The following is an 18,887-nucleotide window of genomic DNA, read 5'->3' on the forward strand; positions in this document are numbered from 1 at the left end:
TATATGCGTCTCCCTATATATCCCCTAGTGCTTAGCCAAGCGTACGAAGCCCTTTACTTAATTAGGAAATAAAATCCCGCACAATCCGTGCAATTCCGATATAACCATTACTCAAAATAGGAAACCAAATCCACGATATCTGACGTCCGCCTATACTCTGTTACGTGTGCCCATTACATTAACCCCCCCTCTGGGCCCTTGTCCCCAAGATGCCTTGGCAAATTGCAAATAGCTTTATATATGCCCCTTGGAAGTCCTATAACTATTCTTCTTAACCCAAGGATTCTCTATTTATATTTTAGCATTACGCTATAGCAAATCTGGGAATACAGTTTACCAAACCTGTCCATTTGACCCACAAATTACGTCTTGCAATTCCTATGTGCAAAGGAAATACAAATATAGTATATATTATTGCTTGTAGAGTTAATCCGATTTCCTGGTTGGTTTATTAATTTTATCTTAGCTTCCATTGCAAATTAGTTATTACTTTATTAGCCAGAGAGCTGGGAAAAGTTAATCCAATTTTCTGGTTTATTTATAAATCTACTCTTTTAATTTTTCTGGGCTTTCTTGGTATAAAAGTAGCACCGAATTTGCTAAAGTTATTTTGCGCGGGGTTTAAAAGCGGCGAAAAACGACGTTGGCAGGCTGCGGCACGAGCGCCTTGGAGTTTTCGGTGTGAAAGCTGATGCCTGGGGAAACGATTGCCACAATAATCGTATCCGTTAAGGTCCAGAGTTACGACTGAGAAGATTGCCGACTAAGAGAGGCTATGAACTCTAGTTTCGCAATGATTGCAAGCTATCGAAGTCACCTGGGAAATAAATGTGAAAGTTCTTGTGCTTGATAATACATCTCTTTCTATTTTTCTGAGTCTCCTCTTTGGAAGCATTAATCAGCCAAGCTGACAACGTAATAAAAATACAACGCTCGCGTGCACGCCAAGTAGCAGATATCTATCCAGTTTTCTGTATCTACGATAAAGCAACGCTGAGATCCTCCCATGGTATCATTTTTTTCTTCATCAAATCATTCCCAACCCATGATCCCTTCACCACCCATAATCAGACCTCCGTCTCCTCTCCAGCCTCTCCCTCTCCCTCTCCCGTTCCCGCTCACGCTCCTTCTGGCGTTCGCGCTCCCTCTCCCTCTCCTCCTGCCTGACCCTCTCCCTCTCCAACTCCTTCTCCCACGTACTCGTCCGCTTCGGAGCCTTCGGCTTCTCATTCCTCGGTAACAGCATCACAAACGCGTCCTTCGGCCTCTCCCACTGCTTCTTCTTCCCATCAAACACATTGACATAGAACACCTCACCATCGACCTCGGTCTCGACCCACGAGTTCTTCATGTGGCTCGTATACGCGTCGAGTTTCGCGATACCGATGACCACCTCATCGGTCCTGCTTTTCTTCAGAATAGATTTCGGTTTCGGGTCCTCCTTGTGCTGCTGCGTGATCTCAAGGCGGTACTTCAGCCCCGAGAACGTGGACAGCGCTTCCGCTTCCAGGGTCTGCAGCTGGTAGAGCAGGGATTGGAAACCCCCGGTTCTTTCGTGGCCGTAGGCGATGCCCGAGAGCTTGGATTGGATCGCGAGCAGGCTGCGCACGGCGCGGTCGAGTTCCGTTCGCGCGATCGTGTCGCCGAGATCGAAGCGTGAGCCGCATGCGGAGCGCAGTGATGTGAATGTGTAAGCGAGGTTTTGCTTCGAGGTGAGGGTGTAGGATTGGAAGGCGTCGAAGTTGGGTGTTGGAGCGGAGCCGAAACGGCGCGTGGCGCGGATTATTTGGCAGAGGTCGTAGGAGTTGTTGAGGGTGGAGAGGAAGGTGGTGTATTGGTCTTTGAACGTGGTAGGCGACATGGCTGCCGTGATGTTGGAGTAGGGGTAGCTTGACGGAGACAGTTTGTTGGTGGGGATGATGAACTTCTTAAGTGCAGGTTGAGATATCACTGGCGTGATATGAGAATGGATGGACTCTTTATGTGTTTCAATGAATGTATGATTGAATGAAAGAAAGAAAGAAGAATTGAGCAATAGGGAACGAGGAGGTTCTTATATCTGAGTCTGGCTGTGAGAGGGTGTCTCGCGAGACGGTGGGGTGCAGCCGCTGCAGCGAGGTCTCAGCCACAGCCACAAAGACCAACTTTGCACGAAACTTCGCACCCCTGAAACCCGTTGGGGGCCGCGAGAAACGGCCGTGACTCAAGAACGCTCAAAGAACAACCAATTGTGTTCGCGCCAGAGTCCTACAATGGCTGCCTATGATACTTTTGGCCACCTAGGTTGCACGATTTGTGAGCAAGACGCACTCTGGCTTCATGCTCTCCAGGTCATCTGGCGGGAATCTGGCCGTCTTCGCCAGCAACAGCCAAGATTCCCGGCGGCTATTGTCGCACAAGAGGGCGCCGGCGACCGTAAATGGCTCGGTGATGATGGAAGTGTGCATGAGGGGCTGAACTTCTGGTCGATCCTGGGCCTGGGCTGAGGCCAAGGCAGACTTCATCTTTGGTGGTGGGTGGAAATGATGGTTGCGCCGAAGGGGGCAGTGCTGCTGACTGGCGCAGTCTGAGGAGGCCGGGCTCGCGGTGATAGCAAAGTACGACGCGCGATTGGACGATGCAGGCTGCCCAGGGAGGGTCGTGAAAGCAAATCTGCCGCCACTTTCATGGCATGATATCAATATACGAGGTGTGGTGGGATGCGGGATAGCAAAATTGGTCATGCAAGACCTCAGCTGAGAAGTGTACCCGCAACTCACACCATTTTGGTTTCATCCCCTGAAGGATTTGGTGTCGCGGCCTCGTCAGCATGCAGGCGGAGAATTCAAATCAGCAAGGGAGCGGAGACTGCAAAATTTGAAATGCAGTCACCCAGCTGAGGAGACTCGCTCAACTACGAAGACCCACACCATCCAAGCCATTTGGTTTCACCCGGAGAGATTTTGATGTACAGTAAGATCAATTGCCACGTCAGCTATGAAGGCGGAGAAATCAAATAACCGGGCAACGGAGACAGCAAAAGCTGAAATGCAAGCAATCCGCGGTAAGAAAATGCCGCAAGCTCGCAAGCATTTGGTCTCACGTCGGCCAAATTTGAGTTCGTTGCCACGTCAGCGATCCTATTCTTGCCCCCGCTCCTGCAAGCGGGTCGAGAGCAAATTTTCACAGAGTGAAAGCAAATGATGGAGGCAGTGAACGGGCGGCATTGTCGCGGTGAAAGCAAATCTAGGGGAAAGGCCTTGATGTGTGTCGTGAAGGGAGTGAGGTGTGGAGTGGCGGTGGCAAAATGGAACGGGATCTCGTCCATGAAATCGCGGCCATGTTGAGCACTTCTGCTGTTGCCCCCACTCCACCTGCTTCGCCAAGCGGATTTGAAAGCAGAATCTCGGCGCCTGGTGGAAAGGAAGTGATAACAAATTTGCGTGAGAAGGCATGAAGAAGGGTGGTTTGTGGATTGATACCCATAAAACTCGGTCAATCTTTGCAGCAACAAAAGTGAGTGCCACACGAAGCCACCACATCACTGCATTGTCGTTGATTTTTGGTTTCTAGCGTCCGGTTGAGGGAAAGCCACCACTCACTGCAATTTTAGCGCCTACACAGAGGTTGGTGTTTCCTGCCAGTGACCTCTGAGTCACGTGCCCAAAGAAAATATGTGGTAAAAACCATAAGTAATAATCCACCTTCTCGGAGACCACCTGGGAGCGAGGCGTCAAGCACTGCAATTTTAGCGCCAACACAGAGGTTGCTGGCCTCTGAGTCACGTGCCCTAAGAGAATATGTGGTAAAAACCATAAGTAATCCGCCTTCTCAAAGACCACCTATCTCTGTGAATTGAATGTAATAGCTTCTATTCTTGCAAACTCAATACCTTTCCAACGTTGTTGTTGCAGGCACGTGCTGGTCGCGTGGACAAGGCCCTAGTCTACGAAGGCGCGCCGAATTGAAATCCGTCCATTTTCGCCTAAGGCAAAAAACACCAAAATCTCTAGTTTTTGAAAATTGCGCATCGTAGCATTACCAAGTCCAAATACTTTAAATTAAGCTTTCAGAAGTCAAAGTATCTTTTTTTTACGGTTTCGTGGTTCTAAACTTTTAGGGAGTTTTATTACGATTTTTTAAAGGTGAGGGGATAATTTTCAAAACTCTCGCTTAGCGAAACGGACAGTTTTCAATTCGGCACGCCTTGGGACAGTCCTCCGCGCAGATGCTAAAATTGCAGTGCAGTCCTGCATCCTACCCCTGAAAGAACTGGCCCGATAACCCGGTACAAGTAGTCTACTCATGAGGACGAGTCCTCCGCGCAGATGCTAAAATTGCAGTGCAGTCCCGCATCCTACCCCGACAGGATTGCACCGATAACCGCCCAACCGGTAAGCAGCGTACTGGGTAACCTGTGTGCTCCACCGGGTGAGTTACAGGGGTGGGAATGAGGACCCACCGGGTTATTTCTGCCTGATTTTTGACTTGAAGAAAATCGACTTTTCAACCTCAAGATAGAACCAGTTCTATAACGCTTTTATAACGGTTCATATATGGTTTAGAAACGCTTTAATTAGGGGTTAGGGTTAGGGGTGTAGGGTGCGGGTTAGTTAGGGTTCGCCGGGGGTCCGGGGGACAGTGGGAGCCCCCCACTTGGGAACACTTTAGAAATGGTTTTAATACAGTTAGAAAACAGTATTTGGGTTACTTACTATAAAGATATAGTTAAGATGCCCTATAGACGGGAAGTTAATGCCTGACGAAAATTTCAACTGGTTACTTTGAACCCCTGTAATCTAACCCGGTGGAGTACACGGGTTCAGCTACGCTGCACACTCGGTCACAAATAATCACTGCAATTTTAGCGCCTACACTGAGGTTGGTGTTCCCCGCCAAAGACTTCCGAGTCACGTGCCCAAAGAAAAAATGTTGAAAGAAGTCATAAGTAATCCACCTTCTCGAAGACCACCTGTCTCTGGGAATCGAACATAACAGCTGCTATTCTTGCAAACTCAATACCTTCCCAAGGTTGTCGTGGCGGGCAATAACACTTGTTGTTCGCGTGGACAAGGCCCTAGTCGGCTCATGAGCAGTCTCCGCGCAGACGCTAAAATTGCAGTGCATATGCAGCCCAACAGCTTTCTCTAGCCGAGCACAAAAATTGCAATCTTTTAGAAGTGTTTAGAAAATTCCAAAACTTTGCAAGATGACTATAATTAAGTCGTAGATCACGATTATCGACTCCTTTTCTTCATTTTGTTGCGTTGTTGTGGTTAAATACACTTTTGGGCTGTTGAGGGGCGTGGGAGTTATCGAGCGAAGCCTGGGAAGGAAATATTATCGTTATGCTAAGCTTGACCAATCATTCAGCTTACCCTGCTTCACGGCGGGCAAAAAAAAGCAGTTCTCATTGGCCGAGGTCAATTTGGAATATTTCAGATGCTTCTCAATAAAAAGTTCCTTCAATTTATGTACATTCAAAATTTAACTACTCTATTTTTTGTGATTTTCTAGAACATTTAGAAATCTTCCCATCGGTAAAAGCGTAACCTATTTCCCGAATAAAGAATGCAACAGCTCCGAATTGTGTTGCATCCACTTGTTTTTCCAGTAGTCGCCGCTTCGAACCTTGGGACCGTCCTTCGAGTTATCGTGGCATTTGTGGGCCATCCACATCGCTTTCCAAGATCTCCAACATTCCACAACTGGCCCAGTGTAGTCCTGGTTTTTCTTATACTCGTCATTAGAGATGCAAGTTGATTTTGTAAGGTTCGGGCGAGCCTTCATCGGATCAGGGTCGGCTCTGCCTGATTTAGCATCCTCGGGCTTGACGTTGTATTGCACGAGAAGGCCATTCTTCTCATCAAGCTGAACAAAGCCGCTGGAGAAGCCGTTAGAGGTGCAGAGATCGTTGGTCTCCCTGCACATCTCTTTCAGGCCGCTGAGGATTTCGAGACGGTCGCAGCTATCGCAGTTGCAGACGTTGAACCAAGCCGTGCCTTGGTGAAATTTCTTGCAAAAGCAGTGTCCCTCCTTCTGGTCTGCTTTCTTTTGCTTGGTGCGGGCAATGATGTAGTTGTCGTCGATCTTTCCGCAGAGCTTTTTGACGTCGTCGGGCTTGGGTTTGGGGCCGTCGAGGATGCAGAACTTGGTCATGTTGCCGCCTGGCCAGCCTCCGTGCACTGGCTCAGACCACTCTGGGAGGTTGGCGGCGGTATTTCCTGGTTGGCGTGGTTCGAGGAAGCCGTGTGATGAGGTGCTGTTGAGGTAGTCCTTCAGTGACGAGCAGACTTTTCCTTCTGGATTTGAGCCGAGCGTAGAGCATTGCGGAACAGAGTGCGAGGCAATGCTACTTCCATCTGTAGCCAGCGCAGTGACGACTGTGGATGCGGTACTCAAGGCGAGGAAAGTCGTGAGACCGAAAGGCGCCATGGCATTATCGCGAAATGGTGACTGGTTTCAATCTGATAAACTGACTGGAAGTTGTTGGATGTTATTTGACGCGAGGTATGAAGAAGCAGAAAGAAGCAAAATTGTGGGTGGGTTGGAGGAATAAGTATTTTTTCATGAGCTACTTAGCTCGAGCTATTTCACACGTTGGTTGTGTTCCTTAGTACGTGACAAAAGTTTCACCAAGATCTGGGACCGATCCACCTAGATCTTTGCCATGCTTAGGGCTGGGCTGATTTTTGACCCACTTTCTTTATTATTGAAGCACACTGACCAGCCAATGTACTCTGTTATAATTATTTCTTTCAAATTTGGTACCATGATTCGTTGCCACCCGTAAGAATCTCGTTGGCGTTGAATTATTAGTGTTAAAAATCAAATCAATTACATTACGTTAAAATTCCAAATTCATGAGTTGGATAAATTCCTTTCGTGCTCTTGTGGCAAATCTCGCTTCTGATTTAATGTTTGAAAGAAGTATACACATTGTGATGTGAGGTCAGGGTACGAAATTGAGAACAATAAAAATAATGAAAGGAATATTAAACGCAATTTCATATGAGGTATAACAACGAAGGAGACAACACATAAGCACAAATGAAATCAAGGTTCACGAGACGGAGGAAGAAGAGGGTTCTACTTACTGTACCGAAGTTTGTAGAATATGAAAAATTACTATTCGAGATAGCATTTGAGTCTTACGGTCAAACTACCCCACGTTTTTATGACACAAATAGTTACAGCTCTCGAGAACAAGAACGAATTTGCTACTCCAAATGGCTATCCAGCCTCCAACGCCAAGTAATAAAGACACAACCCCATCTTCCACCCGAAACAAGAAATCTCTCTCTTAATGTTTGAGGGCATCCTTCAAGAGTTGTGGACACACGGCTCCTAGTCTCTCCGCATCCCCAAACAGTTTCCCCGAGTAGTTTTCAATTTCCTTTCCTTGCACACCCGACCTGCATACTGTGTGCTCCTTCTGCACATCCGCAATCGCGTTATCATGTGCCTTTCCTACCTTCTGATAATCATTATACACCCTAATAAAAACATTATGATTATGAAGGGCCACATAGCGACTCAAGTACCCCTCTCTGATATTTCGCGTCGCCATCTCCATGCACTTGGCCCGCAGACCCATGGGAATAATGAATGCATCGCAGACGTCGCAGTTGCATACCTCGAACTTCTCGCCCCTCTTCGCCCACTTCTTACACGTGCATTGCTGCACGCCGTCCTTCCTGACATACCCGCGGGGGATGATGTAGTTGTCGTCGACCGAGGTGCAGAGCTGACATGCGTCCTTGAGGTCAATGCCGTGTCTGCCAGGATTGTTGGACCACTCTGTAGTACTTTGCAGCCAGCCTTTGGTAAGCTCTACTTCACCCGGTCCAATTTTACTGCGTATCAAAAATGTCCCGTTGATAGCGATTGCCATTTTTCTGTTATCGTTGAGACGTTTGATGATAGTGTCGCGATTAACTTTTTCGCTGGCATCCGATCGATGCAAAGAGTAGGTGCAGATTTCATGATGATTTGAATCATATGTTAGTCTACCGTAATCATATCCCAGTTCTCCGTCCCTGCAGCGCTTGATATTTCTGTCCTTGGCGAGAGCGCGGTCGACGCTGACGAGCTTCGTGGTCGTCGCGGAAGCTATGTAGGGATCCGGGAGTTCTGTTGGCTCGGGGAATTTTAAAGGTGGTTCTGGTGCTCTCTTCCACAAGTTCCTGGCGGCATTCCAGACGTAGGTACCTACTTCGCGTGGGCCTGCAAATGCTTCGCCCACGTCGATGCAAGCGGTGACAACAAAGACTGAGATAAATAATACCCTTTTTGGTGAAACCATCTTTGGTACCGGCGACGATGATTGATAATTGGAGATTATTAGACTGTATGATGTTGTTGCGAAGAGAAGACTTCAATATGGAATGAGGGTGGAGAGGGATTTAGAAATTGGTGATAGATATTGAGTTTGAAAAACTGATGGCAGATAGACTGTTAGGAAAAGTGCCTAGTTCCATATACTCATAATTCTTGACCTTAACTTCAAGTGTGGGACCCAAGTTCCTAGAATCTTACAATAAGTACCTGACTCATCCTCGCGATTGGGCGGGGCGTAATAAGCCAACCCTAGCTCGCGGCTGCTAGAGGAAGCCCGCAGCCTTAGCCGTTGTCGCAGTTACTTGGCTACCACCCTATGGCGGTTGCTACGCTTACGAGTTAGTGCTCTAGACCAACCGCGAGAAATGGCAAAGATCAATGGAATCACCGAACAAGTATGGCGGAATGTCCATATCTGGCCAAGTCTGGTCGTGGCGCTCTCGAAGTCTGCTGACGAAGTGGTAAGATCTTACAATCGTCATTCGCTTAACCTCGACTACGGCTTGACTAAATAGGGGCGAGCCTTGGTTCAGGAACCATGGTCGACCGTATTTCAATTCTGCAAGTGAAGAGAAAGTTTAACCGTTCCGATTGGCAGCACAAATTTATTGCGATTAAGATTTCATTTGAATGGAAATAGAGAGAAGGTATGGAGAGGAGAAAGTGCCTAAGGGCTAAGTCACGAACACAGGAAGCTCGTTATGATCCCCCTCCGACATTCAAGAACAATAAGACTGTACGCATCAAAGACTTATAAATGAAAATTAAATTCAAAGTATTGACAGCCAAAACCCAAGCTGCCCAAGGGAATCATTTGGGCCTGTCTTCCGCTTACGAGTACAGACTCGAGTATTGGGCTTTGATCATATCCGCGGCCTGGAAAATCGTAAGCCAATTTGATCACAAGTATGGTATACTTTGAACTCAGCTCACCTTCTCTGCAATCATATAAACAGAGTTTTGAGGGCGGCAATCAGGAATGACTGGGATGACCGATGCATCAATGACGCGGAGATTTTTGACGCCGTGGACACGGAGCTGAGGATCGACAACTCCTTGCTCTATGTTCTTAGAAAGACGAGTAGTACCACAAGGATCTACAAAAAAATTTGTTAGCCACAACATTCGAAAAGGGTCGGTTGATGAGAAGAACATACGGAACCCAGTCTGAGATCTCTCCAAAACCACCTTATTCATCGCCTCGTCAGAATGAATGGGCATCTCCCAAGGATAATCCCCAGTAACAATGTCCTTCATACCTTCGCCCTTTGTAAGAACGTCGTATGTCCAACGAACACCTTCGCGCATAGCGAGGATATCAAGATCTTCACCAAAGAAGTTAAGATTGATGTTAGCCTGCTGCAAAGGATTCGCAGAATTCAGCTTGACCTCCCCCTTTGAGAGTGGCCGAAGGAGATCCACAATGATAGTGAAAGCACTGCCAGAAGGTGGGATAGGATAATGCCACTGGAACGCAGAGGAGAACATTGGTACAAAATCCAGCTCAAAATGTGGCTGTCCGCCAGGACCGAAGGGATCGAGTCCTCCGTTGGCAGCCTTGATATCGCGGTAGGCTGCGTACTTGTTCAGTCGTTCATCAATGCGAGGGAAGCCGACCATCTCCAGAAGACCGCTACTCAAAGGGCCGGACTTGTCACGACAGTAAGCGCTGACGGCTCCGTCGTGTGCTTGGCCTGGGCGAAGCAAGTGGTCATCCAGGCCGTAACCATCCTTGAGACGTAGGACGAATGGAACGATTGGATGATCGAGAAGGTTTTGACCAACGTGCCTGCTGTCCACAATGACGGGGATACCGTGCTGCTTGAGTTCTGATGCCGGACCAACACCAGAGAGCATGAGGAGCTTGGGGGACTCGAAAACACCTTGAGAGACGATGACTTCGTACTTGGCGGTCAGGGTAAGCTCCTCTCCAGTCGCGGGGTTAATTGCTTCGACACCCGTGCATGCCTTCGTGGTGGGATCGATAATGAGTTTTTTGGATTGGACGGACGAGAGAACAGTGACGTTGGGTTTTCCGTTCAGATACAAGAAGCTTCCTTGGCGAGTTCCCTTGTAGACAGTGTCCAAGCAGTGTGTGAGACCATGCATAGTGCCGGAGTAAATATCTTCGTTGAGCTCATGTCCCTTGCTGGTCCAGGCATTCGTAAGTGCATCACGAAATGGCTCTATCTCCGGGATAAGGTCGGCATGCGAGATTTGGAGAGGCCCTCCTGTGCCGACTTTAGAAAGCTCTTTCGGGTAGAGCTTCTGGTCATCATGGTAGGTCGCGCACTAGCATTGGAGTTAGTCCATGTTTTGGAAGGTGGTCTTGAAGAGGGACACCACCTTTCTCAAGTATCCGACAATATTATCCCAAGTCCAATCCTTCCCGCCAAACTCCTCCCAATCATCAAACGTAGCCTTACTCCCCGGGATCCAAGTGAAATAATTAGCACAGCTACTTCCACCCAAAACCTTGCCACGGGTGTTCGGTTTCTCAACACGCTCGTAGTCCTCACGTTTGATCATCGTCGTCTTGTAAGCCCAGTCATATTGACTCCCACGGAGGTCAAAGGCTTTTGCTGGAGTTGTAATGTTTTCAATCTCCTGTGGGTTGCCAATACCGGCTTCGATGACCAAGACTCGCACTTTCGGGTTCTCAGCCAGACGACCGGCTACAGAATTTCCTGCGGTTCCGCCTGATTTCTGTTAAAACTTCAATAAAAACGCCTGGGGGAAGAATCAAGACCTACCACCGACGATAATGAAATCGAAAGGCTGTACTTCTGCAACGGAGTCCATGATGATATCGTGGGCTTGACTTTTGGATGAATTTTTGGAGTGGCTGGAGGCGATTTAGGAAGATTGGGCTTTTAAGATACACTTTGTATGTGGAAGCTGAAGCTGCTGGAAGGTGTTGATGCTGTCCGGGTGAAAAGGCGGGATGTAGGGCGGTAATAGTGTACTTATACTCAAAGACCTTCGTAGAATTGAAGCAATGACGCACCGCATATGTCGAAGAACGAAATTCCGAAATTGGGGCAGGATGAAGATACCGAGAAAACGGATTCCGAATAGCAGTATAAACAAACCCGGTGGAGGGATGCAGCATTCCGAAACATAGCTCAGCGAGGCGAATAGGGATGCCTCAACACGAGTGGGGAAGGTAGCTCAAAGTTCATTGGCTTCAACTCCTACTAGAATAAGTTGGTCGCTTTGGCATGTTGTACCTCGCATGAGTTTCACGCGGTATTTTAAAAATTCGCCGTGGATGCCGAGTTCGGATCGGTCGGGAGAGACAAACTTTTCGTCGCCGATACAATTCTCTCCCCCTGTTGAATGGACATATGACGTAGACAGGGTACCCTGAGGCTCTTCTCGTGATGCATACTGGAAAAACGAATTCACCATACACGATGCACACTCCTCCCCTTGGCAACGTCCCACCGCGCGAAATGCTGCCTGATTACTCATCCATCCCCTGAGTTAAGCGAAACTCGGTATCTCGGGATTCGTCTGGGGAACATCTCGGGATGCAAAGTTACATCATGTTTTGGCCGACGACGCAGGTACGACATGAGATAACTTCAGGTCAAGTTACCTTTGGTGCTTAAAATGAATCGGGAAGCAACCTGGTCCGAAGCTTACCTCGGCCCGAAACAATAGTGTTTCGGATCACGTGATGCACTTCTGTGCTGGATGGAAGGATGGAGAGGCTGATGGCGAAGAGCAGCAAACACGGAATTCACACAAGAACAATATCTCCGCGGGATCAAAACCACGTAAATTCTCCGGAGAGCAGGAATCAATGGCAACGGCACCGCTGGAAGTATTTCGCTCTCTATTCCGGCCTTCCAGGTTGTACCAGACATCCCGGCTCTCTCAATTGAGATATTTTCGCAAATTTCTATGTCATTACTGAGTGGCATTATTTAATACTCTTGGCTGTGAAGGAAACCCAGTTTTTTTTTACCATGATGTGCCAATTCCGAATGTCGCAGAGCCTTCCCGCCCGCATAAGCCAGAGTAAGTTTTCAACCATCTTCACAAGATTTCTTAGTTCTTGACTTTATGTCCATCCCCAACTCATGAACCCAGCCAAATCATTCCATTCCCGCAGCTTCCCAACAGCTGTCCATCCACCTAGATCTTTAACAAGCTTGTGTGTCTTCGCCTCCTTCGTCAGCTAACTTCACCCACTGCTCTCTCCCAAGCTCAAGTAAGGAAAACACTCACCTCCTCAACAGAACCAACGACACAGGGCGCCGCGGCAAACATGCCGAATTGCAGCCTGGCTGTCATCTCCTTGCAAGCAGCAGGGAAAGTGATGATAGCTCCTGAGATACTTAACCAACGTTTGATCAGCTCACAAATATATGGCATTTCTCATTGAAGAGAAAACGCACCGGAAACATAAGTGGAGGGCCGGTCTGTCTCCCGGTTCTTGCCACCGATGCAGAGAAGTTACACGATGGGAAAAGTGTGGCGCCGTAGTTTTGTTGCATAAGAAGAGCTAATTAGCTTTGATGGATAGATTGACGGAAAAAAAGAAAGGAGGATTACGTTGCATATGCGCACGTCGACGGCGGGGTTCTCGATCCAACAAGGTGAATCGTGAGGTGGGAGCTGGTTTGGTTGGGAGGGGGGTTCTGTCATCTAGGTTTTGGAACAAACGTGGATGCAGTGATTTATTGTCTGAAAAGAAGGTGGAATATTGGGATAGCCATTGCTGTTAAATACAAAGTGAAAGATGGTGGTGTTTAAGGGGCTAAATCATGGGGAAGGCAGTAGATATTCCGATTCATTGTCTGGCACTATGCAAAATTCAGGTTAAAGATTGCTTAGTAAATGTATCAATGCTGCAACTGCTAGTTTGATGGTATTGTGGAAAGGCAATCAAGTACTTCATTGCTTAGGTCATTGAGTTGGCGAAAAAGAAACCGCATTTTCGCAACCGGTTCCTGGACCACTTCCCCCCATACACCATTTACTTCATATCACTTTGTTAACCACCCTATCTTCCACTCTTTTCATAAACAGAGAACCTATTGCCATCTGGATCCTTAAACAACATGTAGTAGCAACCATCCTCTCCAAGCTCCTTGGCACTGCGAGACTCCCCACCAGCTCCCTCGACTCTCTGCCTGATCTGTCACCAGATAGATTAGCAACCTCATATACACCATCTTGGAGGGGAAGCACACCTCATCAATATTATCAACACACTGGGAGATAGTAGCAACCAGGGCTTCCCCAGCCAACTTGATCATCTGGTCAATCTCGCTCTGATGTCCAGGTGAAGCGGTGACGATCGCGCCCATGAGATCTATTTCTTGTATCAGTCTTACCTGTTCCTCCCAAAATAAGGGGCGCTTACTCGAGGGACCCTCAAAACGCCAGTCTGTGTAAGGCGGGGTGGGTTCTGTGAATAAGATGGGGTTGTTTGTTGGGGAGAGATGGTGTTCAGCGGCAAGAGAGAGTGTAGTTAAGCTTTTTGAAACCTGGGGCTGCAAGATATGAAATGTCAATTTTCATTCACTGACTTCGGGTCTTTAGAATTTAGTGAAATTTTATCTGGAAGTGAATGATCAAAATTCGAGGGCTTTCATGTGTTGACGGCACTACAGGACAATCACAATGACTCGACACTGGAACTGATATATGCCCCGAAAGATATACCAACACAATCACTGGCAGACTGGTGGTATTGACTGAACCAGGTCACAGTCGTTAATGCGCCGACTCATTGCCAATCTGCTCTTCAATTCCTCCCTATCCCGTGCCAATTGTACGTAGGCGGGATCTTCGATCACAGCGCCCCGCAGACCTTTTTCAAGGTTACCACTCTCCGTCTGTTCGTCAAAGCTAATGAGGAACTCACAATCTTGACCAACAAAGCTCCACTCTGTATCCGGCCGCGTGGGTGCGGTGAAAGTCCAGGGTAGGAAGATGGCGATGGAAGCACCTTTGGTAATGTCTGACTTGAGGTTGTGCTCAGAGCTGGCTTGGTCGGTGTTTGTTTGTTGATGGAGGGTTGAGGCTGGGCGCTAAAGGAGGGGTATTCAAGCTTTTGAGGTTGGGGGGCGGCGAAATAAGCTTTTCTATTCACATTTTTGAAAAGTAACGAGCTAGATTTCGAGAGCCTTAATTGGTCGACAGCATTTCAGGACAGTCGCGATGACTCGGCATTGAAAAATATATCTTCCATTCGCTACGATTGAGGTCTCGACTCAGTATGGTACTTGGGTGTTCAACCTAGACGCTCCATCAGCTATTGGTACATTCAATCAAGAGTAAGGTTGATACTTACCAAGGAAGATCTAGCATGAACTGATCTTCATACAGAGAGGTCTCAGTGCCAGCCGGATACAGTTCAGAACCCAACATTAAGTCAGTGTTAAACGCCATTGCTGTAGCAGTTTGTAATAGCTGACTGCTCGCTGGCTCCACACCTCTGTAGCTCAATGGTGATTGAGCGGGCGACTCTGGCATGTTCTCCCGAAGCTGGATAAGAAGTTTCCACATCGGAGTGCCAGACACTGGTTTCAAAGGGTCGGAAAACCTTTGGAAGTTGAGATTGATTTGCCATTGGGCGCGGTCGATGTCGGATGATTGAGTCGCGCGGGGTAGCTCGGTCAGGACGATGGCGATGGCTAGCCATGGGATGATGGTTTCGAAGATCCATTCCCAATTGTTGGAGATAAAGGTTTTAGAATGGTACTCAAAAGCTTCAAGTAGTTCAATTGCTGCCATAAAAACTCTGTGCAAGTATCAGGAGTGTCATGGACTTTTGGAAATGGCAAGAAAACTCACTGATGTCTTCCAGGGTCCAAGGGCTGTGTTGTCACCTTCTGTGTTTGACGATGCTGATTGGAGAGTCGTAAATTGGCGATCCTGACCTCTGCGAACGCAGCAATTATCTTGTGTGATGGATCAGCGGTATCACGAAGATAGCCGTTATGGAGGTCAGCTTCTGTCTGGCGTATAATGGTTTCCTTCTTTTCAAAATCAAGGGGATTAACACGTGCTAGGGCACGTGTTGTATCTGCAATGATTCGATGAACAAGGGCAAACGTCATATCGGTAAATCCAGAGCTAGAAGGAACAGACGAGGGGTTGGCAAAACGACTTGTATGCCAGTCGATCTCGTTTGCATTTTGAGGTGGTTGTGCATCTGATATTGCTGGGAGACATGACTCAGCTCCATAGAAAGTCAGAGCCATTGCATCAAGACAGCATAAATGGTTCCAAATCCTCCTTCGAATCTCGTAGACCCAAGGCGAGAAAGGGAAAAGACTCGGGTCACGATGATGACCCATGGTCTGGGCCAGCCGTGACGCCACTCCAAGGAGTGCTTTTGCATCTTGATAAAGATTTTCTTGAAATAAAAATGTCTAGATTAGAGAGAGGATTAGTGACCGTTGTTGATCTCAATAGGATGGGTATACCAAGTAATGAATCAGTGCTTGCAGGGCATGGATCTTGTCGGTCTTGAAAAAGTCGACCTTGGCTAAGGCACATTGGCAACTATACTGATACTGGGATACTAGGGTATTTTTCGATGTACCGAACGCCCTTTGGACAATTTCGGGCCGAAGGCTGTTGATTGCCAGAAGGTTCATGGCACAAAGAAGAGCTTCAAATTCGTGGGGCCAGTCCAGGCGTCCACGACGATATCGATCCAGCTCTCTCCCAAAATGGGCTTGATGTAGAACCCGAACGAAGGGGTTGGCCGTCTCGAAGAAGAGCTTGCACAAAAGATTACTCTCTTCGAGGGTGGGGTGCCCGTAGCTCAAACCTGTGAGGGGCGATATCCCCATGATGGAAAGTGACACCCACGATGGAGGGGATTGTTCCAAAGGAGGATCAAACAATCGTCTCAGGTCCTCGATCTGGATGGAAACTCCTGTTAGTGAAATTCTCAAACGGTTCAAGTGTATTTGAATCTACCTCGGTCACAAGGCCAGCCCAGAAATCCGAATCAAAATACGCCGAATGAAGTTCTTGGAACAGTATTTGCCCCAGGGGTGCATCCGATGCCCCAACAGCTGGAGCTGTGTTTTGGTGTGATGATTGTGAAAGAGAAGGAGAGAGGGAAGGCTTGTGAGTGAGGCGTGAAAGCGGGTCCTTGGCGGCTGCAACGCTACCCGCAGCTGCAATTTCAGGGCTCCATCTCGTCGCGACTCCTCCATTCTCCCTTACCATCATCATTTCCATCAATTTCTCCAGCCTCGCAAGCCTCTCTCGAACTTCGCCATCCGCGGATCCTTCAATGCTTTGTCTCGCAGTATCTGGCCCAGGCTCATCGCCATCGTAGTTGCAGAGCTGTTTGGCACGCGCACAATTTGAACATGGACGCGTTTTGCTGCATTTTACCTTCCTTTTGCGACAGGCTATGCATGGTTTGGCAAGTGCTAGAGCATCGATGTCAATCCCGGCCTCTAGTGAGGCCATATTGGTGAGCGGCGGACCTGTTAATGGTAATAAGTCTTGGAGGTTTACGGGAATGAGAAGAGTCGGTTTAGTCGGTTTTGTCGCGATGCGGACCGCTGACTGTGCAGCTGTGGGGTGGGAACTTCCCCGGATCTGGGCCAATAGCAACACGGAATTCTTAACAAAAATATTCAAAAAGCGTCAAAGTCTCTATTTCAGTATTCATATATACGCATTGTCTATCTTCTCAATATTCCAGGAGCTGCTGTCAACTCATTTGTCGAAAGACAGCCTCGATGATTGGGTGCCCAAAGTCTTCACCTCTTCCTTGATCATCGACGGCAGGCTCTCATACAAGCTAGGGCCTTGTGGCTTCCATCCTAGTGTGTGAAGTCTGTCAGATCGGCTTCTGGCGTTTCCACCCCAAATAATAGGAGCCCAGGGATGCATAGCTGCTGCCTCTGCAATTGAGACTTTGTCCACCTCCGCTGCTTTGATAAGTCCTTCATCAGTCATGATCTTTGAGATGGCCTCTGAGACTTCTCCCCATTTCTGCTTAACCGTCAGTTATCTGCAATTGTCTATGTGTGACATGGGGGAGGACTTACGAATTCCCCTGCTTCGGCGAAGTAGTACCCTTCGTCGCCCCATTGTGCATTTCCACCATTCGGCTTCAAAGCTTCTTCAGCAAGCAGAATAAAAGCCTCAGAGAGATCGTCAACATGCACATCTAGAGTTATCAGCGTTATCTTTGGTACTTCTTCCTCAATGTTTGCTTACGATCCCAAATGTTCCGGCCCTCGAGAATCTGGAAACCCTTGCCTCGCTTGAGAATGGCCTCAGCCATGGCAGGGATCTGAATGCTTCTCGTCTTGATCGGGCCTTTTCCTACTCCATGCACCAAAGGTGGTGACAGAATGGCAGTTGGAACGTTCAATCTCTTCTGGGCCTCGAGAATTGCCAAGTCAACATCGCGATGTAAATGACCCTCGACTGGGAAAGAGGTGATTTCTGCCAAGTCGGTGGTATCGTGGTAGATTTTGTCAGACGGCTGGCCTAAATAAAGTCAGTGCATTCTTCTATATTCTGCGTAATTGATAGCTCACCGAATCCATTCGGCGTGTCATGAAGGATTCCTGTGCCACCAATGTGGATCAAGTAACCGGGAGTTGGCTGTCTCTGGTTCAGGCCCTGGATAAGAGAGACCACGCCAGAGTTATGGTCCGCAGATGCAGTTTCTGCTCGGGTATTTAGCAAATATACTTTAACTGCTATTCGGATTATACAGTACTCACGAAGGACAGCGTCGGCTTTTGATCCCTCCTTAATCATCAAAGCACTGTTGTCAAGGTCGCCGATGACAGCCTCGAGTTGAGGCCATCTCCCAAGGACGATCGCTTTTTGTGCTTGGTCTCGGACTAAAACTGCAATGTGCCATTCTGGATGCTTCTTGAGAAGTCTTCCCATCATGTGGCCTCCGACATAGCCTGAGACACCGGTCACGAAAATCCTTGGCGGGGACGACGACATCGTACAAGAATGATTGTTTGTGTCTTGAAATAAAACTGAGAAATTGGGATATGAATGAGCCTTGAATTTGAAGTATGATTTGATTTGATTGAATGAGTTGATTGACGTTTGTTTGGTTGATGCTATCAGTTCCTTGGCCGCAGCCTCTCTTATACTCGTCCAGGCTTCCATTCTCTTGCACTTATGCATATTTGACTCATCAGCGGCAGACTGATTAGAAATTGGAATCCCAGTTGAGAGCTGCTTGAACTGACATCGTTGGTGTCAATAGCAGTTTTGCTTACTCAGTGCCCCAGAAATGTGGAGCAAAGGCGGCGAGCTCGCCGCACATCCCTGTCCCTCGCCGAGATCTCGGCGAGCTGCACGTGATGAGTCAACCATTCGCGAACCCGCAAGCAGCAATCGTCAACATCCACGTACGTCAAGAGCTCCCTAGCCACTGTTCTGCAATGAAGTACGAATTTACGGGACAAGCCGGATGTAAGTCGGATTTCAGATATGCTTTCCAGGCTACTCCATATATCTCTCTCTCCTCGCAACGAGACTTTCTCTCTTTCCATCACCGTCACACTTGCATTCGGACGTCAATACAGATCTAGCACTTC

General features: G+C 48.0%; 6 protein-coding genes across 6 annotated transcripts; all 6 read right to left on the reverse strand.

Annotated features, from left to right (window-relative positions):
- Positions 1-873: 873 nt before the first annotated feature.
- On the reverse strand, positions 874-2,056 carry K444DRAFT_88437 (uncharacterized protein). The gene is made up of 2 exons (XM_024888776.1): positions 1,185-2,056; positions 874-1,073 (listed from the first exon to the last, which is right to left on the reverse strand). The coding sequence occupies exons 1-2, from the start codon at positions 1,859-1,861 to the stop codon at positions 1,055-1,057; spliced, it is 696 nt and encodes a 231-aa protein (XP_024732338.1). The 5' UTR covers positions 1,862-2,056; the 3' UTR covers positions 874-1,054.
- Positions 2,057-5,532: 3,476 nt separating this feature from the next.
- On the reverse strand, positions 5,533-6,414 carry K444DRAFT_633578 (uncharacterized protein; the record flags this gene model as incomplete). The annotated part of the gene is made up of 1 exon (XM_024883629.1): positions 5,533-6,414. One exon carries the CDS (start codon positions 6,412-6,414, stop codon positions 5,533-5,535), a length of 882 nt encoding a protein of 293 aa, XP_024732339.1.
- Positions 6,415-7,282: 868 nt separating this feature from the next.
- K444DRAFT_633579 (uncharacterized protein) lies at positions 7,283-8,284 on the reverse strand (the record flags this gene model as incomplete). The annotated part of the gene is made up of 2 exons (XM_024883630.1): positions 7,283-7,453; positions 7,616-8,284. The coding sequence occupies 2 exons, from the start codon at positions 8,282-8,284 to the stop codon at positions 7,283-7,285; spliced, it is 840 nt and encodes a 279-aa protein (XP_024732340.1).
- Positions 8,285-8,912: 628 nt separating this feature from the next.
- K444DRAFT_666681 (GMC oxidoreductase) lies at positions 8,913-11,603 on the reverse strand. The gene is made up of 5 exons (XM_024887204.1): positions 11,073-11,603; positions 10,666-11,018; positions 9,477-10,611; positions 9,253-9,416; positions 8,913-9,195 (listed from the first exon to the last, which is right to left on the reverse strand). Exons 1-5 carry the CDS (start codon positions 11,119-11,121, stop codon positions 9,151-9,153), a joined length of 1,746 nt encoding a protein of 581 aa, XP_024732341.1. The 5' UTR covers positions 11,122-11,603; the 3' UTR covers positions 8,913-9,150.
- A 2,678-nt stretch (positions 11,604-14,281) lies between these two features.
- Positions 14,282-16,028, reverse strand: K444DRAFT_88562 (uncharacterized protein). The gene is made up of 4 exons (XM_024888778.1): positions 15,790-16,028; positions 15,133-15,713; positions 14,630-15,079; positions 14,282-14,574 (listed from the first exon to the last, which is right to left on the reverse strand). The coding sequence occupies exons 1-4, from the start codon at positions 15,838-15,840 to the stop codon at positions 14,550-14,552; spliced, it is 1,107 nt and encodes a 368-aa protein (XP_024732342.1). The 5' UTR covers positions 15,841-16,028; the 3' UTR covers positions 14,282-14,549.
- Positions 16,029-17,025: 997 nt separating this feature from the next.
- On the reverse strand, positions 17,026-18,282 carry K444DRAFT_655029 (NAD(P)-binding protein; the record flags this gene model as incomplete). The annotated part of the gene is made up of 5 exons (XM_024885982.1): positions 17,026-17,304; positions 17,361-17,482; positions 17,533-17,808; positions 17,859-17,990; positions 18,048-18,282. 5 exons carry the CDS (start codon positions 18,280-18,282, stop codon positions 17,026-17,028), a joined length of 1,044 nt encoding a protein of 347 aa, XP_024732343.1.
- Between the last annotated feature and the right edge of the window lie 605 nt (positions 18,283-18,887).

This window comes from Hyaloscypha bicolor (genome assembly GCF_002865645.1).
Source record: "Hyaloscypha bicolor E unplaced genomic scaffold K444scaffold_125, whole genome shotgun sequence".
Lineage (NCBI taxonomy): Eukaryota > Fungi > Ascomycota > Leotiomycetes > Helotiales > Hyaloscyphaceae > Hyaloscypha > Hyaloscypha bicolor.